The sequence below is a fragment of the Thrips palmi genome, unplaced genomic scaffold (genome assembly GCF_012932325.1).
Source record: "Thrips palmi isolate BJ-2018 unplaced genomic scaffold, TpBJ-2018v1 HiC_scaffold_12, whole genome shotgun sequence".
NCBI lineage: Eukaryota > Metazoa > Arthropoda > Insecta > Thysanoptera > Thripidae > Thrips > Thrips palmi.
In genome coordinates this window covers 12543606-12570429 of record NW_023144623.1, presented here as the reverse complement: position 1 = coordinate 12570429, position 26824 = coordinate 12543606, and the positions used below count along the sequence as shown (strand labels likewise).

Here is a 26824-nt window from a genome sequence, read left to right as displayed (position 1 = left end):
TGGAGCTCAAAACGCGTCTGGGATTTTGACCGCCTGACCACTGGCCCACTGTGCGACGAGTGGAAAGGGGTAGGCGGGAGCGTCAAACGGTGTCCAGCTCGTCACGGACAATCCCCCAAGTGGCAACCGACTCGGCAGAACGGGCAGAATGGGGATGCAATAAATGTAAGTGAGTAGACGAGGAAAATAAGGTGAGCGCGCCAGGGGCGGGAAAAGGAGGGGGGAGGTCCGGCAGGAACCACCCTGTTGGTCGAGGCATTGGGTCACAAGCCACGCTTCAATTTGTGCGTCCGGAAGGAGCGGAGGGGTTGGTGGAGGTGGAAGGCGGCGGCAGGGGCGGCAACGGGGAGAAAAAGGGGGGGGGGAGTCTGAGCAGACAGGGGTCCAGGCGTCCTCGAGTTTGTCGTGACACCACGCTTGCCTTCCCCTTCGCTCCATCCTCTCACCTTTCCCTCGTGCGGTCCTCCCCGCTCTGCCACCCCTCTTCCACTGCCCCTCCTCCCTACCTCGGCAAGGCACGGGGTGAGGCGCCCGGGAGGCGCCACGAAGCCCTAGTTGCTGATGCTGCCGTTTGCTTGCGGATGTTTATAAGTGACGACGTGGTGGCTGGCCGGCTGGGTCGGTCCCCGAGCGGACCCTCCTTAGGGTGCTTTGTCACAACTTGACCTTCAGGGCGGGTGGGTAGCACTCAGGGACGTTTCGTAGCGGGGAGCCTCACTTTCGAGCCGAAAAAAAAACTAACACGTTAGTTGGAGTTGTCTGAAAACCATTTAGTTTTGATGAGGTCGACTACTTACTCATGTGGTGAGTCAGTACCGATTATAATAATCGTCTACTAAATACTAAATCTTGGTGGTTTTGATTTTAGCTTAGCAGAGTGGCTCATTGCTTTGTACACCAAGTGGGGCCTTTGCAAAGTACTGAAATATAATCAATTTTCTTGCAAATCATTTGAGTATTCTTCATAGCAAGTGGGGTCAGTTGGATTACTGGGACAGTGGGTAGAAATGGTAGAAAATGTCGCACGTGGCACTTCTGGGTTCCAGGTGTAGGCGGTTGATTCCAATGGGTAGCCTCCTCGTCATCACGGGGTGTTCCGAAGCGAGGCGAGAGAGACAGAGCGACGAATACACTGTTGTTCATTGTAAACGAGCCCTTCCCGGACGCAACGCACATTGAATTACGGTCCGTGTTTACCTGCCTGCAGACTGATTCCGAGGGTCGTTTTCGTCGCTCTGTCTCTGTCGCACCTGTAACGGGAGCGAGAGAGACGAAGCGACGATTCTCGGCATCAGTCTGCTGTTAATTAGAGGCTGAAGCTGTGCGCTTCGCTTCGCCATGCGCTGGGCCGTGCTCTTGGTCGCGTGGCGCGGGCTGCGCGGTGGAGGGGGACCACAGAGGGGCTGCTTGCCGCCGCGCCGCCGCGCTGCCGTGGGCCGAATCGATAGTGGAGTTGGCCGTTCTTTACTGTGTCTAGGTCGCGGACGTAACATGGGACGCAGGAGAGTTCCGCCCTTGCCCCCCCCCCCTCCTTCCCTGACCTTCTGCCCCTACAAGCGGTGGGTCGTCCCCCCCGGCGCTCCCTACCCCCCCTGCCCCTCTTTCTCCCCAGGCTGCCCCCCTACCCCTCTCCTCGGGGCGTGCACCTTCATACACCGCCCTGTATTTTCCTTATGAATGACCCCGACGGCCTGTAGTCTGTAACACGAGACAAAACGCGTTCGTAACCCTGGCACGAACGGGGCACGGCATTGAGTCAACCCCACGGGACCCCTCCTTTAGCATGCCTTTGTTACAGAGTGTGATTATCTGTCTTAGTTTGGGAGCAGTATTGGCTCAAAGTTGATCAAAACGGTCAAAAATGCCTTTGAAAAATCGTGTTTTGGGCCGACTTTAAGCAGCCACTGCGTCTGATCCGAGGCGGGCCTTAGTCCTTTCTCAACGGGCATTTAGTCTTTGGACCTTCCTTTAGCATGCCTTTGTTACGGAGAGCGATTATGCGCCTTAGTTTGGGAGCAGTATTGGCTCAAAGTTTGATCAAAACGGTCAAAAATGCCTTAAAAGTCGGTTTTGATCAACTTTGAGAGACAATACTGCACCCAAATTAAGGCGGACAATCGCACTCCGTAACAAAGGCATGCTAAAGGAAGGTCCAAAGACCAAATGCCCGTTGAGAAAGTACGAAGGCCCGCCTCGGATCGGACGCAAAGGCTGCTTAAACTCGGCCCAAAACACGAATTTTTAAGCTGTTAGTCGGACCCTAAGGTTGAGAACCACTGGTCTAGGGCGAAGCGAAGGAGCGGCCACACCCCGTCAGCCCGCCTCGCGCTTTCGGACGTCACTCTCGCGGACGATCCGCATCACTGTCGAGCGATTCTGGGAGCCGTCCTGTCTCTCTCGCACACACACGGAGTGCCTCACGAGTGCGAGAGAGACAGAGCGACTCTGGGGTCGAATGGGCTCGGCCTTGGCCTCGAGGTCCATGTCCGCGAGGGTGTCACCAAGCACCCCGCGGGTCCGTGGGGAGTCCCGGAGGCCGGGGGCGGCCGGGGGCAGTCCCGGAGGGTTGCCGATGACGTCCCGGGCTCTGTTATGTTGTTGCCGATTCTCCGCACGCGCCCCGCCCTCATCACAGACCTCTCCATCTTGAACCCTGCCACCCCGCTGCCCCCGCCGCCCCGCCGCCCCGCCGCCCCGCCGCGCTCTGTCCCTCAAGCCTTTGGAATGCCCCGGCCGTATCCATCCAGCCCCCACCCCTCTGCCCTCACCCCTAACTCCTCCTGCGCCGACGGCGGTACCCACCCCGCTTGCACCCCGCGCCGCTACCCCCTTCTGTTCTCCGCGTAGCCAATGACACACTTGTTGTTGCAGAAGACGTCCGTGTCGTTGTGTTGGTGTGTGCGCGCCCTGTCTTGGGATGGCGCACATGCCCTCTCCCATCCCTTGCTGAGCGAAACTGTACGCTCAACTTTATGCCAAGACAAGGGCGCCCTTCGCACATGGAAGTGGAGGAGTGGACACGAGGAAAGATGTTTTAAATTTGACTCGTGCACTTTTATTCTAGCTTACAATTTTCATTTTATTGATGTACTTTTAATTATACTTGACGCATCGTGCGATATTTTCATTTTTTAAATTCATCCCTATAATGACACCTGTGCGTAATGATTCCCGTTCGTTGCGTTTCTTCTCTTCCACTTGCCCAATTTTGCTGAGCGCATCGTGTGCATTTTAAATTTAACTTCAGTTCTATTAGAATTAAAAAAAAAAAAAAGAGTAATTTGTGACATGCATTGCTGCAATGTTGATATCCACACTTGTGAGGAGATTTTTCCTTGGAACGTTTCCTCTGCTCCACTTCCCGTCGTCCCCGAGTGCTGGATGGGTTGCCTACCCGCTGGTCGACGGGCGGTCGGGGCCGCCGATGCCACACTGCAAAGAAAGGCAGGTCACTGAGCAAAGAAACGCCCGCAGCCACACGCTGCCCCCCCCCCCCTTTTCTCCGACGGATGTTCGTACAACTTGAAGTGGGAGTCTCGTTTCAAGTGCTCCTAATTATTCATAATCCGTTCTGGATGTCATTAAAAGCTTTCCCAATCATCTCTTCATTTGGCATTCCCTTTTCGCAAAGAAACCGACTAACTATCATCTGACTGAGGGCTTCTTTTCCTTCACCTCGAGGTTTTCCTCCCACCTCAAGGTTTACCTTCCACCTCTAGGTTTTCCTCCCACCTCGAGGTTTTCCACCCACTCCCACCTCGAGAGCTTTTCCTCCGACCCCGAGGTTTACCTTACCTCGCGGTTTTCCTCCTCCTGGCGATGCTATTTGTGGCTGCACCATCCGCTTGGTCGAGCCCTAAATCAGACCAAATCCGACCGCCCTGCCCGGCCCGTGTGAGTTCCCCTCGCGTCGTTCTTTTCGCCCGCCCGTCTGTCCGAGCGTCCGTCTGTCCGTCCGTCCGTCTGTCCGTCCGTCCGTCTGTCTGTCTGTCTGTCTGTCTGTCTGTCTGTCTGTCTGTCCGTCTGTCGGTGGGAGTCGTGCCGGCGTGCGAAGTGGCTGGCCGTGGCCGGGCTGCTGCCAGTGTGCTGCCAGTCTGTGTCAGCCATGGAACCATGGAGCGCCGAACGCGGCCAAGTTCGCGGAGTCCGTCACGCTTTTCCGCGTCGCTTTTCCGCCGATGACGTTTGACCGAAGAGTTTTCCGCGCGCGTGACAGTGTTGTGTACAGGCGTGAGTGCCTTTGTTGTTGTTGTTGTTGTTTGATTTGAAACGTCGACGGGGTGCTCGCAGTTCATTCGGCGTCCCTTCGTGTTTGAGCCGCGAGCTTCTTGGTCGTTGACCCTTTTCGTGAATTCGGCGACCCGGCATCATTGTTTCTATCTCTCTTTGAAACAGCAACTTGGGCTGGCGGATTGTGTTGTTGTTGTTGCCTTTGCCGGCTGCATGATTCATGTCAGGCGAACTGTCGTTAGCACCTCTGCAGTGGATTCTCCTTGGTCGCGACAAAGTCTCGGCGCGCAAATGGCTCTTCTGCTACACACTCGTTCGACGTATCGGCAGTTTTCTCTGCGTTTGACGAATTCGACTACAGATGTTTCGGCCGGTCCGCAGTCCGCGTAGAGGGATGTCTTTTAGTTAGGTGCGGACTGAACAACGGGTACTATAGTCGAATCATGAAAACTTAGAGAGAACTGTCAGAACGCTGAGCCGAATGTGGACGAGTGTCTTTCTGATTCAACTCGCCGTTGGCTGGCTGCTCTCTCCGCGTTGCTCGAAAAATGATGAATGACGTGGGAAAACGGTCTGAGCTTGCTTGTTCGTTCGGAATCCCCCAGCCTTGTCCGAAGAAACTGCGAGATTGAGCGTCTTTCCGTTGTCAGCCCGACTTTCCTTTGTCTCTTTGAGGAGCCGCTCCAATTTTCGACGGCGTGCGGAGAATCTCCACCCAACAACTCCCACGTTTTCACGGAAATGTTTGGGAGTGTGGCTTATCGTTGCATCGCTGGCAGTATTTTTTTTTCAGCTCTCTGGAAGCCTTCCGATGAACGTTTCGAGATAATCGCTGCGGCGTTGCCATTCGTCAACTGCACTCGAAATGTCCGCGGGAGCTGGAAGCTGGAAGGCATGCAACTGATTTGGCACCGATTTGCGAGAGATTACCACTGCCCCGTGCATTCCGTTACCCACTGGTCGTCCTGTCTTCAATCGTCTCGCCCTGCCCGACCCGCTCCTGCACCCGCCGGCCTGTCTGGCTGGCCGCGCCTGGGCTCCGCCATCGATTTCGTAGTGCAGCTGCAAGGACCGCTCTGCCGCCAGAGAGCGCCATCCAGGCGGAAGCCCGCTTCGCTGGCATGTTCTCCTCCACTCTAAATGATGTCCTACGAAGAAATTTTTCTATTGTGCGAACACTCTGGAAAGCCTTACAAACTATTTTTGGCCCTACTAAGGAGAGTAGCTTGTCATAACAAAGTATTTTGAGCATACTTAAGCTTACGAAGAAAATACTTCATAATTTTACGAACTATTTCTTCGTATAACAAACTAAATTAGTTTGTACTGTGTATGCTCAAAAAGACTTTCTTACACCACAGGACTTTAAGAGTGTGCAGGCCCTCTGTCTTCCCGGCAGGACGGCATGCTGGAGCCCCTGGGGGGTAGGCACCCGTCGCTGCACTTCGCACGTGCGCTCGACGGGATGGCCTACCCCCGATCCGACAGGCGTTCCAAGTGCAACAATTCTGTCCGCGTGGGAAGTAGACAATACAGCGCCACGGCGTTGGGTCTGCAGATTGATGCCGAGAGTCGGTTTACGTCGCCCCTGTCCCTCTCGCAATCATCAGGCGTCCCATGTGGGTGCGAGGGACACAGGGCGACGAAAAAGTGACTTTTGGAATGAGCCTGCTGGCCGACAGAGCGCCAGGACACTCGACACCGCATCACAAACACAAAGGCAACGTGCGCAAGGCGGCCTGCGTTGCGGCCCGCGGCGAGGCTAGACGGGTACGCCGTCCGCCCGTCCAGCTGAGCTGCTGTTGCGGCGTAGCGGCGTAGGGCCGTGGCGAGGGGGCCGGGGGCCTGCCGGGGGCATGCCGGGGGCCTCGGCCGGGGGGGCTGGCGTCGTGGTGGGGCGGACGAGCGAGCACAGCGCAGGACAGCGGGGGGCTTCGGAGATGCTCGGCAACTTTCGGCGGTCGCACTCGGCTCGGCGCTCGGCTTGGCTTGGTTCGGGGCGCGCCGCTCACTGGCGTGTCTACCGGCGGCCCCGGCCCCCTCCCCCTCCCTCCCCGACGGCGGCCCCCCGCGACCTTGGCGGAAGAGAGCGAGAGGGGGCCGCGGAGGGAGGGAGGGAGGGGAAGGGGGGCTCTGGTCATGTGCCTCACACGACGGCCAGCCCGGCTCAGCCTGCTCGGCTTGTGTCTGCAACGCCACTTTTGTTTATCTGGGTGGATGCACTACCGTGCCGCCCTGCAGTTGTCCACGCTGTTTATCACTGTATCGGCTGGCCGCTGCCTTTGGCAGGTGCCGCACCAGTGACCTGGTTACTGGCGGCTCACCGCGGAAGATCCTGCAGCTTCTTCGCTATCCTGGTCGCCGTGATGGCAGACACCGTCGCGGACCACGAGGACGGCGTGCGTCGTGCTGGCAGCAGTTGACAGCGCTGACGAGACGGCGGACAGCCTCGTCGTGTCTACGGTGTCTATGAGGGCGACGCGGAGGAGGGCCACCGCGGACTCCGATCAGTACAGCGTCGACTTTGAAGCGCCAAGCCAACCTTGTCATCCGGTCAGCGCACCGAGGCGTAGTTGACGGCGCCGCCACCGACTCCAGACTAGAGCGCGCGGCGATCGCAAGTCGTTGGCGGCGGCCTTCCTCTATCGCAGAGTCCCGACAGTGTCGCGGTACAGTGCCGCACCGACGCGCTGGCCACCAGGAAGGCCCGCTGAGAATGGGGTCCGCCTCCGTCGGGGGCCTCGTCATGGACGCCGCCATGGACGTGGACGACGTGATGCAGGCCTCCTCCGAGAGCACCCTGGTGCTGCTGGACGACGAGTACGAGCCCAGAGGAGTGCACATCTGGGAGACGGAACTCAACGACTTCGTGGTGCTTTACGTTGTCAAAGGTAACCGGAGGCAACAACTGCGCCAGCTGCCTCATTGATATTAGTTTCTGAGGTCTGGCAACCTCGCCGCGTTTTGACTGAGTTGGAGAGACAGAGCGGTCTCAGGAAGGTCACTGTGGTGGACGTAGCGGTGCCGAACTAGTCACGAGCTACAGCTTTCCCGCCAAAAGGAGGCGTCCCGATTGGCTACCGGACTGCCGTAGTATTGAGATCGGACAGTCGTGTGGGCAGGGAAATGGGCGACGGATAACTGGTATTCTGCGTTGAAATCCGTTACTTTTAACTGTGTATCACAACCAGTAAACAGGAAGAAGTCTCTTTGAGACGTCTACCAACGTCTCTTTCTAATCGTTATCCATTATTTGAGAAGTTTAAGCGTATAACCGAAACCCTGATCACATTAATCTAACTAATCATTTGAAAACTTTAACTTGCGCTGCCCATTCGGATTCTCACGATTGCCGATGATCTGTCACGGTCGGTCAAGGTCACGCGGTGATTCACTTTGAAACGAAATTGAATGCGGCACAGATATTTAAATGAGTGCGACCCTCAATGACGTACAGTGTCGGTGAGTCAACGGCTGGCCAATCACCGGCCTCCGTTCGAAATCTTTCCTCCTGCTATCTCATTGGCGGCTCCCCGCACGGTTGACACCGTTGACACTCTGACTTGGCACGCTTACACTGTTAACTTTTTTGCCATGTGTTCGTTATACATACAATTTTGTGCCAACGTGATGACGGATTTGCCTAGTAATACAGATTATTTCACCCGTACATCGATTTCTTCGTGCGTTCCTCACCTTACGGATAATTTTGTTCGTACTTTACAGGCACGAATTGAATATCTTTTGTAATCTGTTTTATAAGATTAATCTATTCGTAATTATGTTTGCCCGAATTCGTCTATTAATGCTATCTGTGAGTTTCGAGTGTATTATAATAGTGATACGAATAGTTTTTTGTGTATAGTGGGTCCCCAGTGGGTCTCACCCCCAGTAGTGGGTCGCTGACCGGAGTGACGTCATGGATTAAAAAGAGTTGGCCTCAGTTTGAAACGGTGCCAGAGCCCGGCTCAGTGCGCGGGCCCCCTTTCCAACCCCAGTGCCTGTGAGGTCCCTATTTTATACCCAGAGAAATGAAAAGTAGTTGGTACCTTTTTAGGTTTTGCTAGGACGGTTACGCGGTCACCATGAAATCTAAGCACATTCTTACTGCACAACTTCTTTCCTGAAACTGGAATCTGTCCATGCTGATAGTGTCTTCTACTTTTAGACTTGATCTTAAAAACGCGAGTTCCACTTACTGTATTGTAAGTCCACTCGATGTCTATAACCGACGTGGTTTCGACCACTACTCATCCCTCACTAAGCCGTAGACTCACTGAAGCCTCTGAGTCACACTTTTTGACGGGTGGCCCCCTTAGGCCACTCCCGAAAGGGCTCATCCGGTCTCCGTCTTCGACCTGCGAAAAAAAGGAAAGGCAAAGGCACCCTGCTATCTGCGTCGCTGGGCCGCATTGCCGCATCCGATAAGATTTCCAAGTTGGCGTTTGGTCTGGACTGCCCGCGGCTGCGACCAAGAAAGGCCTGTGGACCCAAATTGGGTTAGTTAGCAATTGCTTTTCAAGGCTTCTGACTGATCAATCGCTCGTTACCGTGACGAAGCCACTGATCGACTGGAGAGAGAGGGGGGGGGAGTAATTATTCTGGCAATCGCCTTGATGGCTGCGTAATTTCTTGTCAACTGAAACTTCTCTCCTTATAGTGCCCTTTTGCCGTCCCGTTCGTCGTCTAACTCTCTATCAATCTGACAACAATTTTGTTTCCCTTTATTTTTGGGCGATAGCGAAGCCATACACTCAATTGATGCCGACCAGCGCGCCCCGTGACACACACACACATCGTTTGTTTCCTTTTGTTTTGTTTTTATTTAGATTTTGAAGGTCGAAAGCCACCGCTGCATTTGCCATACGATAAGGTCTATCGCGCTGTGCTTGCACCGATTCCGTCTCTCTTCCGCCCCTCTCTCCCTCCGTCGGGGCGGCTCGGCCCGTTTCCCGAAGACGTCTCCGCCGCCCGAGCGCCGTGTCGCCGCGGCCGCCTGGTCACGATATGTTAGTACTACGCGCGCCGCGCCCTACACTGTGCCGCCCGAGGCCCGTCGCGCCGCCGGCCTTACCATCGGCCGCACCGTCGGCGCCAACATCGCCGGACCTGCCACTTTTCTCACTTTTCCGAACAAGTACTCACACCCAAGGCCTCACTATCTTCGGGAGGGACACACCATCATCAAGAGAGCCTCACCGTCTTCAGCACAGCCTCACCATCTTCAGGAGTAGCCCACCAACTTCAGGATACCCTCACCATCTTCAAGAGTAGCCCACCAACTTCAGGATACCCTCACCATCTTTAGAAGAGAGCCACTGTCTGCTGGAGAGCCTCGGCATCTACTGGAGAGCGTCAACTTTTACAATAGACACTCCTAAATCTGGAGGAGAGCTTCACCATCTTCTGGAAAGCCTCATCATCTGTAGGAGAGACTAACTATCGTCAATAGAATCTCACTATCTTCAAGAGAGACGCCATCTTCAAGAGAGACACCATCTCCAGGAAAGCCTCGCCATCTCAGAGCTCATCACCGGGAAAGCCTTACCATCTTCACACCTTGAAGAAAGCCTCGCCATCTCCGAGCCTGACCACCTGGGAATAACTCACCACCCCGGCGCCTCGCCGGGGACGAAACTTGCCACCCAGGCCGGCGCCTCCCCGCCCGCGCGCAGCTTGCCTCGTCCCCAAACAACATGAAGCCCTTCTTGAGCGGGTGGGGCGCCCTGTACACTGCCGTCTCTGGGCCTGCTGACCAGGGCCGGCGCCGCACAGTGTCGTACCCCTTCGCGACCCCGATGGGTCCCAGCCGCCTACACCGAAAGCGTCCCCGCGCACCGTCCACCAGCGAGCAGCCCCCGGACTCCCCCACTGGGGGGCCCACCAGCGGACCCACCAGTGGACCCACCGCCCCGACGCCACGTGGTAAAGCAAAAGTGTGTTGCGGGACGTGACCAGCGCCGAGTCGTTGACACGTGCACCACGCTACACTGTGAGGAATGGTTCTGCCTCGTCTCATTATCGCGTTGGAATGTCGTTGTTTGCTCGAAGGGACCTTCTTTGCCGGTTGGAGATGGATGAACACACCAAATGCTTATGGACTTTTGTGACGTATCTGTGCAAGTGGCAGTTACGTACAAATTTGTACGTAAATTAGGTACAGCTTAGCACAATATGAAAACAGAGACCCTAATTTATGTATCAATTTGCACATAGCTCACGTACGACTCGGTTCATAGTTATGGGCGGTAGAAGTACATGAACATTCAGTGTGTGTGAAGATGCAAAACTTAATTTGAGGTGACTTGAGAAAGTGGTCCGTGCTGAAAGTCTTGCGAATTTGAAACGAAACTGGATGAACAAGCGTGACGCGTCGGTCGCACGCACATGGCTGTCTTGTTTTGAACATCAGTTGACACTCAACTTAGCAGAATCCTAAAGGGTTGACTCCGTTTGCTTTGGCTCGAGTCCTTTCTGAAAACAAAGCGTGTTTTTATTTGCGACCAGTAGCACGATGTCTCTGCGCAAATGCCTCGCCAACGGCGGGTACAGTGCCAACTTGTGATGATGCACTTAAATAGAGGCGCCTTGCTTTTGTCCAATTCATGGCGTTATCGATAAATTGCCAATCTCTAAAAATAAAACAAAGAAAAACGAAAGTGTGCCGTCTTGTTCAATACTCTGTTGCGATCTTGTTTGCGATACGGAATGTGACACGAGTAGTACAGGAGGACTGCACAACAGGTGCAGAGTCTGTGCGTCCACCTTCGTGCGCAACTAATTTTAAAATGAAGCACCTGCAAACACGGCTCGCACTCATTCAGGATGCTAGAAGATGATGGTGATGAGAATGATGATGATGATGATGATGACCTAGGAAACAATCTTGTCCGATACTTTCTTTCCCCATCCTTCCATGTTGAAGTCGAGCCAAAACCAAACTAATGCTAGTCCTTGCTCTTGATGTGTGCCTCGTTTTAACGCTGTTGTGTTCTCTCTTTTGCAGACTCAGATGGCGCGAGCGGCTCTAGCAGGGACCCATCGGACAAGAAGATGGGGCGTCACCTACAGCCCCTTAACACCATCACCTACACGGTAAGGAGAAAGCTCCCGTCTGGGAGTTGGGTTGTGCTTTGGCACGGACGGATCATTCAATCCCGGACGATTTTTCTAGGGCGTGTATTCTAGATAGCAATCTTAGCCTAGGCATTTTTCCCAAATCCCTTCTTTCTTCGGCCAACGAAAACCATCAGGCTCGTGTGTGAGCGAAATACTGTCGAAAAGACTGAATTGTGAAGTTTGGTGGGTGTGGCCACGCGGTACGTCTAGGGGGTGGGCCGAGGGGTGGGCGGTGCCCAAGCAACACTGCCTGGCCCAACATGGACTGTCCCGCGAAGAAGGGAAGGAATGGTGCGCATGTACGGAAAGGAACTTGTTTGTATTTAGCCCGCCATTGTTCTGGGCCACCCGGAAGGGAGGGGAGGGAGAAGGGCAGGAAACGGAGGAAGGGGCGAGGGAGCAGGGAAGCAAGGCAAACGGGGAGGAAAGAGGAAAGAGGGACAAGGGGGTTGCAGGAGAGGAGGGGACGCTACTGCGAGCTCTTCCTTCATTCCTGTGAAAAAGTCTCGTCCCAACAATCTTCATGAAACCGGAGGCTCCGGCTGGGGATGGGACTCGCTTCCGCCCTTACAATGCCCCCCCCCTTCCCCCTCCCCCTGGCCCCGCCTGCCCCGGAGTGGCTCATGACGTCACAGACAGACCCGTCTGCGGGGCGCCCCGTGGTCCAGAGTCAAGCCTCGGCCGATAATCGGCTCAGCGATGTCGAAAACCGCCACCATCAGTGTCCCTTGACTGCCGTCGTGCACTCTCAAAACGTCTCAAGACCTTAAAAATTGTGTCAGGCCCTAACGTAGCGTGTACAGACAATATAAGCTCACTGAAAATACCAGGTAGCTTGCGAACTAATATCCTAGTTTACTCCAACTACTTCTTGAGGTGGTGCGCGTGTTTAGGGGTGGGCGACTCGCGGTGTATGCCCGGCTTGAAATCGCGCTGACGTGTTCTTTCAAAAGACTGTGTCACCAGCGGTCAACTTGCCATTGATTGGTTTCGATTTTGCGGAAAAGGGGGAAAACCCTTCGACCCGCATCGATAATTCACTAAGTCTGCGTGCGTCCTTTCGACGGCCCAGTCAGTCCCCCAGCCGCCCTCCAATCGATAGAGGGCTCGTCCTTTTGGGGGAGGGGGAGGGGGCGCGGGATCGGGATCGGGCCGAGGATTGAAGGAAAGGGAAAGGGAGCAGTGCGGAGCTGTGCCAAGAGCAAGGTCAGGGCTGTCTATGGATCGCCACTTGTCGAGACGACTTTGACGTGCTCGGGTAGATAAGGGGGAGGGGGGCAAAACGTGCAAGCACACGCGCGCACACGTGTTGTTTATAAAATTTCTCGAATCCACTTCGCGGAGTCCGCTTTATTACCTTACGAAGTATTTTGAGCACATGTAAAGTACGATTTAGTTTTTTATGCGAAGAAATACCCCCATCCCTTTGCCCACCCCTATCCCTTTGCCCACCCCTATCCCTTTGCCCACCCCTGTCCCTTTGCCCACCCCTGTCCCTTTGCCCACCACTATCCCTTCACCCACCCCTATCCCTTTGCCCACCCATATCCCTTTGCCCACCACTATCCCTTCACCCACCCCTATCCCTTTGCCCACCCATATCCCTTTGCCCACCACTATCCCTTCACCCACCCCTATCCCTTTGCCCACCCCCATCTCTTTGCCCACCCCCATCCGCCCCCATCTCTTTGCCCATCCAACCCCGTCGCCAACACCACATTCCATGGCAGCTTAGCTTCTTGAGTCTGCAACAATTTACTGCGCACTCGCACGTCGGACGTACAGCCATGTCGTAGCGCACCCGAAGCACTCCGTGTATCTTTATACTGTGCCGTAAACTTGACGGTGTACCAGTCGCGTTCCCTGCAGGGCATGCCCGGCGTCCAGTCCTCAGGCAGGCAGTAATATGCAAACGGCTGCCTTTCTGTGGTCACCCGCCCCGAATAGGGACCGCTATCTCGGACTACGTACGGCTAGTGCTGTGTGCGTTGACCCCGCTGCCACCCCAGACAGACAGGCAGGCAGACAGACAGGCAGTCTTGTCTAGCCGCCCCCAAGCCGAGCCCCCTGCCGGGCGCCACTTTGGCTGCGTGCGTTTGCGTCGCCGCGTCGTCGCCGCGTGGCGTGGCACGGCGTGGCGCCGCCGTTGGCTGGAGAGCGATGGACGAGGGAGAAGTCTCGCCATGTCCGCTGTTCGGGAAGGTCAGGGACCGGCCAGGACCGCCCTTTCGTCGCTCTGTCTCTCTCGCACGCCCAAGATGGCACTCCATAAGAGAGAGAATAGCAAATCCATCGCCATTTTTTCCCCTGGCGCCACCGCGGCGTCCGAACGCTGAGCCAAGAGGGCGATGTGTGGCCGATAACAAACACACGGGGTGGAGGGGGTGAGGAGGAGTGCTTGCTCAACAAGTTCCGATGATTAAGTTGCTCGCAACACACTCCCTCCAAAAACGCCTGTCCGGCCTGCCTCTTTCGACAAGGGGGAGAGACACCGCACTGTCTGCAAGCTTTCCCAAGGGCGTAAAGCGATTCTCGCTGCGCCAGGGGCATAAATCGTTTACGCCCTGTGAGGGCATAGTTTTTATGCCTTTGTTTCACCAATGTCGTTGATCCCTCCTCGTGCAAAGTGGAGGTGGCTTGCAACTTGACCCAAGGGGAAATAACTCCAGCCTAATTTGTACACCGAAATTAATCAAACTTTTAAAATTTACTGAAATTCATCAAAATTTATCGAAATTCGATTGAAATTCATCAAAATTTGGCTGAAATTCATCGGATTCGTACACCGAAATTCAGTGATTTGACTTGACCGACAACGTGTGTTGACTTTCTGTTCCTCCTGCTGCAGGTGAAGGCCTCGGACACGCTGACGTCCGTGGCCGCCCGCTTCGACACGACGCCGTCCGAGCTGGCCAAGATGAACCGGCTGGCGACGCGGCTCGTCTTCCCCGGCCAGGTGCTGTTCGTGCCGGACAAGAAGGGCGCCAAGCAGGCCCCGGGCGCCACCCTGGACACGTCCCTCGACGGCCAGGACTCGGAGGGCGCCGAGGACGGCGACGCGTCGTCGCCCAAGCCGTCGTCTGGCGACGCCCCGGAGCACCAAGGTACGCAGTCATTTCGCAAAGTTTGTATGTGGACCTTAGGCAGCCCTGCATGCTGGGCTGTGCGGCGGTGCAGCCTATCCTTGACTTGACGGGCGCTGAGGCATTTCGGGCCCGCCAACCAACCACTGCCCTGGGCAAATACAGGTCATTCCTGCTCAAGGTAAATCAGCTAAATTGAACGAACCTAAAGCATCCCGTCAAGTAAATTCTGCGTGAAGTCTGACGATGGTGAGTCTTCCGTTAATTCAATGAAGCTTCTCTGCCCGGAACCCTGGAGAAAATGCGAGAGCCTGGAGCGGGAGGGGGAGGGAAGTGGGAGGAGACGACGCATGGCTTGGCTGGCCAATAATAGCGCTGCATTTCATGCTGTTAATGCAATATAAAACTTTTCGCCAAGACTGGCTTTTGACGAGTCCACTTTCACGATAAATGACGAATGCTACTTACCTTGACATGTAGAGTGCTGAGGATAGGCCCGAGCGGTTCTTTACCACCGTCTCTGTGGTGGTATTGGATCAGCTGTCATTTTGAGGTTATGTGCCTAGTTGTTTACTTTGCTATGCAGCGGCTCAGCTGGGGCTGAGGTCTTGTCCTGGCCCCACGTCGTAGCTGTCTAGTTCATTTTGATTGCTCCATGACCTCTCGGCTCCATATTTAACATGTTTTCGCGATTTCGGCGAGATTCGCGTGGCTCAAACGGCAAATGTTGGAAACGGTCTCGCGAGATTGGGTGCACTGTGACCTACACTGCTAGACCTAGTGACGGTAAATGCTTTATTTTTTTCTGACAGTAGTGTTGTGATATTTTTGACAGTCTTTGTTTTCTACATAATGCGTTAGATATGCTCATTTTCGCCATTTAAACCAAGTCCCTAGTATTTTAGATGTATTTTATGCTGCCACTTTCTGAAAGTCAAAAAATATTCATACAATTCTTTAAATTCAAACACCAAATACTGATTGCTGTGTCTGCTTCTTCTGATCTGTCATCTCATTGCCATTTATTTCCTGTAACTTAAGGTCTGCTGATCATGGCAATGAGACTTAGGAACATGAATCTGTCAAAGAGAGAGCGAACTTGTGCTAAGCTTTCTGTTTTTCACGTTACAGAAGGCCGCATATCATCTGGTGGTCCAGGGCGTGCAGAGAGGATAGGGGAGCACAGCATTCATGCTCCAACACGCTCACGAGATCTGGAACGTTTCCTCAAGATCACTGTTCGTCATATTACCGATGGACAGGTAAAACCTTATTTTGGTTTGCCTATATTTTTCCGGTGGTTGTTTGTATCTGCTCACATTTGTTTTACTTGCTGTGTTTCAGGGTGTTGTTAGTGGAGTCCTTCTTGTGACTCCAAATGCTGTGATGTTTGACCCTAATGTATCAGACCAGCTAGTTATTGAGCATGGTCCTGAATCGTACGGAGTAATAGCACCAATGGAGTTCGTTGTAAATGCTGCTATATATTATGATATTGCTCATATGAGGGTTGGCAATTCAGATGCACCAAAGTAAGTCCAGTGCCTATGTTTCATCACTAGTTACGAGATGTTTAAGGAAGTTGTGTTGTGTTACTAATTTGATCCTCTTTTCAATTTGCAGAGGAGATGCTACCAAACCAGAAATTTATCACCCTAAAGACAGTAAATCTGCAAAGGATGCTGAAACCCATGGTGTTGATGACAGTTCAATTTCACCAGGAAAAGAGTCATTACTAGTCAAGGATGAGACGTTCCCAGAGCTGGCTCCTGGAAGGTTGTCCACAGAGGTGCGTTGTACACTTATTTAAATGAAGCAGGCTCAGGTGCTTAGACACTTATGTGGTGTTGCTTGTTTGAGTGAGTCAAGTATATTATCTATTCACTTAAATTAGTTATCAAGGATTAGTAAAGTAAAGATTTTGAATTACATTCTTTGAAGCAACCTTTGCTCTCTCATAGTTTTTTGAAATCATGGCGTGGGTTTAGGTTTGGTATATGTGAACGTAACTACCTTGATGCGCCTTGATATGAGCCATGATGTAGGTCATAAAAGCGGTGGTGTCATCCTTCTTTGCCTGCCAGCTCTTTTAATCATTTGCTATGTTATTCTTGATTATTGCAGGAGGATGACGGTGGTGAGAACGGAGACAATGAGAGTGAGAGTTCCTTTCCTGCTGGTCGGGAGGGGAGTGCTTTCCCTAAGGCGTTTGAGCGTGATTTAGTGACACCAACCAATTTAACAGTGTCACAAAATACAAGTCGCCAGACGTCTGTAGAAGAAAATGTGTCACAAGATTTGTTAAAGGACACATCTCTTGAAGAAAAGAAGGATGGGGAAAGATCAGTTAGCATGGAGTAAGTTGCATTTGTTTCTTCATTGTATACAAGTGTATGCAAGTTGCATCCTAAAATTTGTGCACTGACAATAATAATTTTCTTAAGGAGTTCTGGGGATGAAGCCTACACAATGATTCGGAAAATGGAGCAACGGAGGATGTCATCTCTGGACCATCATTGGGCTGTTCCGAAGCAGAAGGGGAGCCAGGACAGCAAGGACGGAGACGGGGAGGTAGACACCAAAACTAAAGATGACCTGTGCCATGTCTTAGCTGAAACAGCTGAAGGGTTGGATGAACAGAGGGGGAATGGAAACCTCATCAAATCCTCTTGTCATGATTCTGGCATCGATATCCGTGATGCAGATCAGCCCCCACTGCCTCCTATCATCCCATGTACTAAAAAGGTAGTAATTCAATCTTTTTTAATGACTGTGAGGTGGAGACTGTGCTCCTACTAACTTCTGTGGTGATTTGACAAATCTTTATCACTAACTAACCAAGTAAGTTCTGTTCATATGTGGTCCAGTAATCTTCAATTCATGGGATGGGGTGATGAGGTTTGAGAATTCATCAATTGGTCCTGTTCACTAACCCTTTGCATCTGCTTTCGTAGTTAGTGGTTTCAAGGGAATCACTTCTGCATTTATTTTACTTAACTTTCCATGACTGTTTGTTTGGCTGTTGATTTTTGTTTGTTTTGCATGTACTGTATGTAGACTTGATGAAAATTTCAAAATGACACTCTTATTCTCAATGTGGGCATGTGGGAACAGCAGTGGTTCATTTTGATTGCCTCCTTTCTTTTCATTTGTCATTATCTATACTTAATCTTAAAACAAAACTGCATGGGTTCATATGTCTGATATCAATGTGTATCGTATTCACATTATTGATTAATTTTTTTGCTTTATCTGAGGCTGATCAGAGTTAATGTAAACTAACTTGATCCTGTTCATGCTGGAAGAGGTTTCTTTCAAATACTAACTTTGTTGTATTTCCTTTTGCAGGTTTTCTCTGATGCAGACATAGTCATGGCATCAAAGAATGACTTTGTACCTCCCATAACGGTTGCCCCCACTAACTACTTAACAGAACTCGAGCAACAATCTAGTGATGATGCTGCCATATCAGGATCCATGTTAGCTGCTGCTCCTACGTCAAGGAAGAAGACTTCTTCAGTCTCCTTTTCAGTTGATGATGAAGGAAAAGAGGGGAAAGAAAACAAAGAAGAAGATGCAGACAAGCAGGAAAGCCGTAAAAATAAGGTTTGTTCTGGTTGGATCTGAGAAACTTCTCCTTCTTGTATAATTGCTTCTGTCATTAACTTAATATCTGTTAAATTAGGTGTTAAAGAGGTTATCATATCCCTTGGCCTGGATGGAGGGATTCACTGGTGATAAGGATGAGAAGGATTCTCTCCCCGGCCTACCTTCTTCTGCGGATTCTCAATCCCAGCACTCATCAGTGTTCTCAAAAGTATTTTCTAGGTAAGTTTGGATCAACTAATGTGGATCAGTAAGGTTTTAAGTGGCATCATAATCAAGAACCAGAGAGTACCTTCAGTAAAAATTTGACTTTAGCTCACCTCCAATTAAATTTAATTAAGAAGTACAGTATGTGGAGCTGTGTTTGATTGTGAAAGTAGTTATTTTTTTTTGTTCTTTTACAACATTTCTGATACAGTATTTTGGTTCATATCTGCTGATGATGTTGTGTTGAATGTGTTCAATTTGTCAATGTAGCTGCTGATTAATATAATTATGATGCCATTCTGCTGTGAATTTTAACTTGGATGTGAATACTAATAATGCTAACTTACTGAGTTAATTGGTGTGAATGTTTGTGCTGTACATAATCTGGGTTGGTTTTTCGATTGTAAGAATCTTCTTTGAGTTCTCTATCAAAAGTAATGGGATGTCCTTTTCTCTGTCAACTTCTACTTTCAAGATCCTGTTTTTTTGTGTGATTATTGAGAAAATTTCCATGGTCTCTCTCTATTTTATGGATTTTAGCATTTTCATTTTTAAGGGCTTCTGTATAATTTATTTTTGTTTTTATTTTCAAGATGCTACTTTCTACTTTTATAGTTTCAATCAGGTCAGGCTTGCTTGCACCGGCACAAGCTTAGTTAATTGATATATTCATTTTTTCAGTCTGATACCACAGAATCTGATCATCTGAATAGCATCTACACCTTGCCCAAATCCCCTGTTTTTATTTTTGTTCATGATGTGTGATCTACTGAGAACTTTCCATGAACTGAATGGTCTCTTTTCAAATGCAAGTTTGGGGTACTTGCTTACATTGGTTGCATGGTTAAAGTTTACATCCTAAAGAAATTTTATCTCATGGTTGCATACACAATCATCCCTACCTTTCCAACCTCATTTTCATTTCTGCACTCTTTCTTAGGTCTATGTCTAAAGATATTCAAAATGCAACGTAAGTGGCCCAAACTACTCTTCATGTAACAAGAGAAATTAAGCTGTAGATTAAAGCAGTGCAAGAGCATAGCTTAGTTAGTTCATACTAGTTCGTTACTTGCCGTATCATATGTGGCTCTTATTTTATAAATTACTGAATGAATTGTTAGAATTGGGACCACAAGCTATGAGAGCAGGGTGTTGTTGAGGCATATGCTAGCCCTGAAAGTCTCATATTTGTGACATGATTTTTGTCTACTGCGCATTAGATTCTGAGCAGTTAAGCTGAGGAATGCATGCGCATCAGTATTTTTGGGAAAGCGCTTAAACTGGTTGAGCAGTTGCCAAAATTTACTTCAGTATAAAAATGTTTTATTTTCTTTCTTATTCAGCCATGTGAATGGTGAATGAATTTTTCAACATTGTATTCTCCAAGAAGGATTTCTCAGTAAAGTAACTGCTCCATTGCTTTCTGGACAAGCGCCTCAATTATGTCATTTGCTGGTGATAAGCTTGAGGCGCTCTGCTGGCATTTTGCAGCGCAAATATTACGTTTCCCTCTCCTCCCCATGTCCTTCCCTTTTTTTCTTGTTTAGTTTGTACTGATCATCCCTTTCTTTGATCATGCTTTGATGACTCGAATTTTTCGTCTTTGAAATGCATCGTAACTTTTAACTGACAGTTCGCCAATCAATCTGGTGTCGGACTTTGGATCGGGACTCTTCTTGATGAAAACTCCTAGCGAAGAGAGTGGGGGCTCGGGCGGCACAAGGGGAGCGTCTCCAGGGCCTCCGCAGACGCCTGGGCTTGGCCCCACGGATGCACCCCCCGCACCCCCCGCACCCCCGAGCCCAGAAATAAGAGAAGTGCTAAAGGAGGGCATTGAAACAGGATTTTCTGTGGTTGGTAACACGGCCACGTCAATTATCAGTAGCGTTAGTAATGTCGGGTAAGTGTGGGAGCCGTATTTTTAAAAATGTATTTTAAATATCTTGATGTTGTGCCCATTGGATTCCCTTTCCCCCACATTTTCCTTCACCTAGTTTGCTGTTTGGAAACAAGCTCACTTAGGCTCAGCACTGTGGTTTTCTTTATGCGGTAGCATAAACTGTATACCAATGTGAAAGCATCAAACAATAGTCATTCTTTATTCAAATTGTTTTAGACGTTCCATAGAAGAACTAAGATCAGTTTGATGAGTATCATACATTTCCATGAGGGTTTTAAGGTTTTAGAGAGCCTGAGGCATTGTAAAGGTCTGACAGGACAAGAGGGGTGTGATATGCCATGGTCCACGGATGTGGAGTGTTTGTTGGTTGATGCTATACTGTCACTTAAAGAATTAAACAACGCTTTTATCTGCATGTTTTTAGTATACCTTATGCATGGTATGGTGTTTTGGTGATTTTCTTCCCCTTCAATATGTGTGCATTGCATGTGTTGAAGAGTACACGCGTAGTATGTGTGTCTGGATTAACAAGGTTGGCGCTTATATTAAAACTGTTAAAATCCAGATAAAAACTTAACTCATGTAAATCAACTGCTCTGAATGTGTGACTTTTTTTTTGTTTCTTCTTAGTGTTTGGGCATGTCTAAAGCCATTCGTCATAGTATACGGTATTCTAAAACTCAGTGATATTGATTATTTTTAGCCTTCCAAATGTTGTTGATTACCTTATGTTTAGCCCTCCCTTCTGTAGTGTATCAACATACTTCAAAGATAATGATACTTTGAATCTGAAAGGTTAATTTTTAACTGGGCAAGTGAAGCCTTGGCAGAATCCACAAACTTTTGCATGCTTTATGAAATCATAATGTAACAAAGAAGCCTTTGTTAGAGTGTGGTAGATGTCACAAAAGGCGTTTCATTTGATCCTCAAATGGCTGTAAGACTGAAGGCTTTGGTGAAATCAGGTGCAGCTGCTCGCTCATATGTATATATTTTGGGCATGTTTTAACGCTCTTGTTGTTTCTCTTTTGCATCTTTAGGAGGTCATCTGTGGGCACTTTCATCGGAAGACAACAGACTGAAACCAAGGAGCCAAAAGAGCGCAAGCCCCCTGCACCGAAGCTGGACATCAGGAGCATGGTTGATGTGGATGAAATGCCAGACCTCTTTCGCTCAATAGACCGTAAGTATGCTATGAACTGCTCTATGCTTCTAACTTTAACCACTAACAACATAAATTTTATGAAACAAGATCTTCACCGATAACACTCAACATAACATTTTTCTGATTGGAGCCTTTTAGTTAGATGTGAATAACCATAGTTTTATAGTTGGACTTCCGTCTCATAATATGTTGAGGAAATACTAAGAGGACATGTGTGTCCGTGTGAAGGTGCAAACTTTTTGGTGAATTGCCATGTAGAAATGTTCATTTGCTTCCCTGTTGTGCTTTGTTGCACCGCAATGCAGTTGAAGAATGGAACACTAAATGTTTAGTTTAGTTGTTAATGTATAGAGAGACTTTAGCTAGAGCAATAGGTTCAGTAACTCAATGAATAGGTCTTGTGATAGGGTGAATGTGGCTATGGATGTTTTTGTATGATTAGATGGATTCAATATGCTCTGATTTCAAAATCAAACTTAATGATTTGGTATTTTTCTACCCAGTTTTGTACATTATACAAACCATTTTTTCAGACATTTTGGTAAAATTAAATGTTTCAGTTTAATAAATTTATTATTCAAAGTTCTGTGTTCTTTGGGACACAGAAAGATGCTAAAGTAACGTAGAAAGGATTTATGTACCGGTATTTCTGTTTATGTACTGAGCCAAACCATGTTCTATAAGCCTCACTTTGAACCTGAAAGTTTTACCATCCATTAGTCACAAGTCATATTCCCACTACCACATCCCTTAAGGATGTTGTTGAGTTTGCAGATCAAAGATTGAAATCTGTTTTAATCTTCATGATGATTGCAGTACCTCTGTTGAGGGTCTTTTAGCGTAATTTTAAAGCATAGCTTAGATTTGTTGTTGTTGAGTGTTTTGACGCTCCCCTAAAGCAATAATTTAATCTTGTGCCATCCTTTTCCTTGTTTTCTTCCTCCTGCGATGTAGTCCATGCTCATGCTCCTAATTTTCCTCTACTTGATGGACTTGGTATGTGTTTAACAAAACTCCCATATTTACTAACTTTCATCCCGTGAATGTTTGCTTTGTGTGATACAATACAGATTTCTCTTCTTCTAGTCTTGTTTTAGATTGGTAAGAGTAGCTTTTTGTTTCTTTCCGTTTTTGAATCTTGGTAGACATTTGAGTGAGTTGCTTCATTACCATTACTTATATTTATTATTATGTATAATTTATTTTCTCGTACTACCTTTTTCCCTATTTTCTATATTTTCCAAAGGCCTTCAAAGGATTTAATAAGACTCTTACAAAATCCTGAGAACTGCTGCATTCTAGTGTATGCTTATGGATATTCATGCATTTATGGCAATGTACCTTTCCTTTCATTCTTTTCAGTACTTGACCTTTTTTAAGTGCATAGTTTAATTCTTCAATTTTGTAAAAAACAACCCATATGAAATGGTATACTGTAATCACATTGTGATACAGGCTATTTACTAGCTATTTGTCCTGTACTGTAATTGTTGTAGTTACCAAGTTTCTGTAGTTTGCATGTTGTCTGTGTGTGTGGTGCATGTTGCTCACAGGTTGAAGATCTTTATGGTTACCCATCCTTCATATTCATAAGACATGAGCATGGGAACAGTGAGTGTTGTATAGGATTTCATGCATACATTAATTTTTGTTTCACCACCATGGTTTTTTAAATTATTTTTTTTATTTTGGTGTTTTAAAAACTTAATTGATGTGTGGGCTTGTGTGCCATATTAAATGTTGATATAAATTCTAAAAGTTCAGAATAAAAAACAAACTACAAAACAAACAAGTTTTTTTAAATCATTTTGTTTAGCATTCTATGTGTATCATCTGTTTATCTTTTGTTGTATTGAATTAATTGTGAAAGTTCTCAAAATGCTCTGACTTTGTTTTGACTGATTCATTTCTTTTGTTTTATTAATGTTTTGTAGAATTAATACCTCAGCCAGCCCGATCATGTGAGGATCCTCCTTTGTACTTAAGGCTGAGGATGGGCAAACCTGTCAATAGAAAAATTCCCAAGTCAACACCCATTATGTCATATGGAAAGAAGAAAATGAGGCCAGAATATTGGTTTGGAATACCTCGAAACAGGTTTGTTCTTTTTTATCTCAAACTAGTTCATTTCCCATGAAATCTGCATGTGAAAGATTTGTCATTTGTTTTCTCTTTCTAGGGTGGATGATTTGTACAAGTTCCTGCACTTGTGGATTCCTCACTTGTACGGAGACTTAGAAGAAATGGACTACAAGTCTCGTGGTTATGAACTTGTGGAATCCGACACCGAATTGTGGGATGATGAGCCAGGAAGCGAGAGCCAAGGAGAAGGTGGTCGCAGAGGCAGCGATGAAGGCGAACTTGGAGAGCTTACCAGGGAATCTTGGGAGGTGAGTAACTTCGAGTTTCTCGTTTTCGATCCTTGCTGTTCTTGACATTGGTCCAATTGGCTATGTTCATGTTAGTCCCATATTCAGGAAGAAAATCTTCCTCATTTTTTCTCCAAGTTGTATTTTTTTTTTTAAATTAAATCCCTGAATCAAATGTGTGCTACGTGTATGTGTGTAAGGGAGTGTGGAGGAGTTCTAATACTGTTCTGTCTTGTCCGTTTTTTTTTAACTGTACCTTGCATAACATTGGGATCTTCTAAATAGATGGTGAAGGCCCCATATGCTAAGCTCTACAATATCATCAAGACTCAGACCATGTCTGCTGACTCAGAACAGTGTGATGAGGTGGGAATCAGCTCAATCCTTGGTTTCATTTGGCATGAAAAGGCTGTTCATTAGCTCAATTTCTGTGGTACAGTTCCTTCCACGAGATTGTGATCAAACTTCCATGTTGCATTTGTCTTGCCTCCAATTCAAGAAAGAATTGTTATTTTTGAGATGGTGCGGTGATAGCCTTTTCTTGTGAAATGAGACTCCTAGATGTCCATAGCCTTCACTGTTAGTTTAGCCTACATCTAGAGGAACTCCAAATTTTTCTTTCTGTTCTATTTTTTTGATGCTGATACCTTGAACATACCCTGTCCATTTTCCTCCTGCTTCTTATAGACTCCTTACATGTGTAGCTCTGTTGTGATCTGTGTCTTTCAGAAGAATGCCATATCAGTCAACAACTTTTAAATTTTGTTCAAAACGGACACTGATAAGGAAAGGTAGCCTTTCTCGATACGAAGTTACGGTTGGCCTGGTGATTGATTGACTGACTGATCACTGCAATTTTAGGTGTGTTGTTCTGTAGTAGTTGCACTGCCTGATTTTGTCTAGTCAACTGCTTCTGTTCATATGGATAGAAAAGGGTTTCGAGGTAAGCCTGTCTCTCTCCTCGAATCCAAGCTTCCTCTTGTGCTCCTGACGTGGTTCATTGACGACAAGTCACCCGGATTTTTGCCTGGATTTGCGACTTCGATTTCCAGACTTTTCGAAAAGGAGGAGGGGCATTGCACCTGTTCGATTTCCCACTTACAGTGCAGTGTACGTGTATTTACCGTTAGACTACCCCATTGAACTTTCGTAGGCTCAACGCAACTTTTGATCGGTTGTCGTAGATTTCACTGGTCTGACCTTGAAATCCGCCAATTTCAATTTCGTAATCGGAATGCTTAGTACTCAATGTTTTTGTCGTGTTAGCCTCTCGGATTGCTGTCGGCACCAACCCGCACTGCGTTCGCGGAAGCCTGTGGCTGTGTTTTGAATAGCGCCGGCTTTCTGCTCTCGTACCAGTTTGAACCGATCGCAACCGACAGTGCTTGTGGACGCGTGCGCGCTCACTGGGCGGGGTGAGGCAGTGGTGGACCTCCTCCAACCTCCCCTCCGCGCCTCGGCGCGTGTGGCTCGGACCCGCCGTAACGTTAGATTAAATGAACCATGCGACTTAAGCGTGGTGGCTACCTTGACCCTTTCTCGTTTGGCCAACCGGCCGTCGTGCAGTGTGCACTATTTCAAGCGCGTCGCCGCGCGTCGTGTCTTTGGTGAGGAATTTCCCAGAAACGTTAAATGGTTAGTGGGAAAGGGTGGATCCAGAGATGGGTCCAAAAAAGGGATCGCGAAAGTTGCTTACCTCAACGGCAAAGTGCGGTTTTATGTCCACCTGGCCGCCTTCGGTGACCCCTCCCCTCTGGGTGGGTCCGCGCCTTTTGCTAGTGCGCAGCCTCCCGCCTCGTGGGAAAGCAGACGCCGGCAAAACAATCAAAGGAAGAGAGGAAGCACTCTGCGTCCAATAAGCTTTGCGAGAAATGCCGGAACGTGCGAGCTTCGCACAGCGTCGTCCCAATGCCACTCGGCGTCCTCGCGCGCGTCCCTCCCTTCTTGCCGAGAAGAGCGCCTGCCTATACGATCATGTGTGGTCTAGCCCTTAATGGTAATGGTAATGTCGGGTAGGCAACTTGGGGTCCAGGGCGCAGCCGTGCACGGGCATTGCCTACCCGGGACTTTGCAGGCGCCTGCAGTTGCAAGGTCAGGCAACTTGGGGTCGTCATCGATAAAAACTTCGTCCATTTGTGATAAAAATTTCGTGAAATGATGATGAAAACTTAATCATTTCCAAGTGATGAATATGCCAGGCAAAATTTTGTCGTTGAGTGACAACAAGTTTCGACTGCGCGACAGTGCAGCGCGCGGGTCATCGGCCTTGCGGTGCCGCGGTGCCGCCGGTGCGTGGGTCGTGCGCCAGGGCCGGCCGCGCCACACTGGAAAACTCCAGCACGGCACCGCAACAAAAATAACGCCTTTTTTGTCGTACCCAGCGTGTCTGTGGGGCGGTAGTTCCGTGTTGGGTCGTTCCTCGTGAGTCTCTGGGCCAGTAGTTCCGTTCGGGGGGCCCCAATGCCTCGCGTCGCGTGCCTGGATCCCCGGCGTGCCCCGGCGTGCTTTGCGCGTCCGTCACGTCGATGCGCGCCGCGTGCGGTTCGTGTGCCGATTCTCACGTGCGCGCGCGTGAGCGCCACGGGTGCGTTTGGCGCTTCGTTTCGTTTCGCCTTTTTTGCGCTTGCACTGTCCCAAATTCCCCGCGCCTTTTTTTTTTTTTTGGAGTAGTTTATTTTTGCAACAGTGTCGGTACGCCGCGCGACGGGGCAGTCAGTGGGTGTGCCTCGAGGCGCTCACTGTAAGTGATGTGACACGCCCGCAGTGAAGTGCACGTAGTGCACGCGGCAGAGCGGTGGGCAAGGCCCGGCAAGGGTGTGTCATAACCGAACGAAAATTCCGCCTGGTCTCGACCGAATGTCTTTTCATGGTAGCTGCGAGTGCGTTTGTAAGACAGCATCCATTATTAAATCCAATTTCCCGCCCTAAGTTGTATTGAAGCTACCTTCAAACGTTTAAAACGTAATTCGTTAATTTCGACTTAATTTTTTTTTGTCGTTAAGTTGGCAGTTAGTGTTACGTAATAACTGTCCGCGTTTGTTTGCGGCCCGTCCGCGGCGCCCTTAATAGACATGGTCACACTTGCGTGTCCGTCGGGCCGCCTCCATGACCGAGTCCGTGACGCCGTCATGGACGCCGTTCGGGT

General features: G+C 49.2%; 1 protein-coding gene across 17 annotated transcripts in view; it reads left to right on the top strand.

The window, feature by feature from the left end:
* The window catches only part of LOC117640294 (TLD domain-containing protein 2), a 156562-nt gene that overhangs the window by 91936 nt on the left and 37802 nt on the right, over nucleotides 1-26824 (top strand). For 6 of the 17 annotated variants that reach the window (XM_034376660.1, XM_034376666.1, XM_034376673.1 and 3 more), the window contains 15 exons: nucleotides 11237-11325; nucleotides 14198-14453; nucleotides 15564-15694; nucleotides 15777-15964; nucleotides 16056-16221; nucleotides 16557-16789; nucleotides 16877-17177; nucleotides 17781-18038; nucleotides 18118-18260; nucleotides 19879-20145; nucleotides 21186-21328; nucleotides 22265-22306; nucleotides 23245-23407; nucleotides 23490-23700; nucleotides 23965-24045. In XM_034376660.1, the coding sequence (XP_034232551.1) occupies nucleotides 11237-11325; nucleotides 14198-14453; nucleotides 15564-15694; nucleotides 15777-15964; nucleotides 16056-16221; nucleotides 16557-16789; nucleotides 16877-17177; nucleotides 17781-18038; nucleotides 18118-18260; nucleotides 19879-20145; nucleotides 21186-21328; nucleotides 22265-22306; nucleotides 23245-23407; nucleotides 23490-23700; nucleotides 23965-24045 (2672 nt within the window). Of the gene's footprint in view, nucleotides 1-4100; nucleotides 4231-6519; nucleotides 7122-9275; nucleotides 10156-11236; nucleotides 11326-14197; nucleotides 14454-14826; nucleotides 15219-15563; nucleotides 15695-15776; nucleotides 15965-16055; nucleotides 16222-16556; nucleotides 16790-16876; nucleotides 17178-17780; nucleotides 18039-18117; nucleotides 18261-19185; nucleotides 19216-19878; nucleotides 20146-21185; nucleotides 21329-22264; nucleotides 22307-23244; nucleotides 23408-23489; nucleotides 23701-23964; nucleotides 24046-26824 lie in introns of those variants that run through there. The other 11 variants (XM_034376668.1, XM_034376665.1, XM_034376669.1 and 8 more) reach the window with 11 other exon arrangements.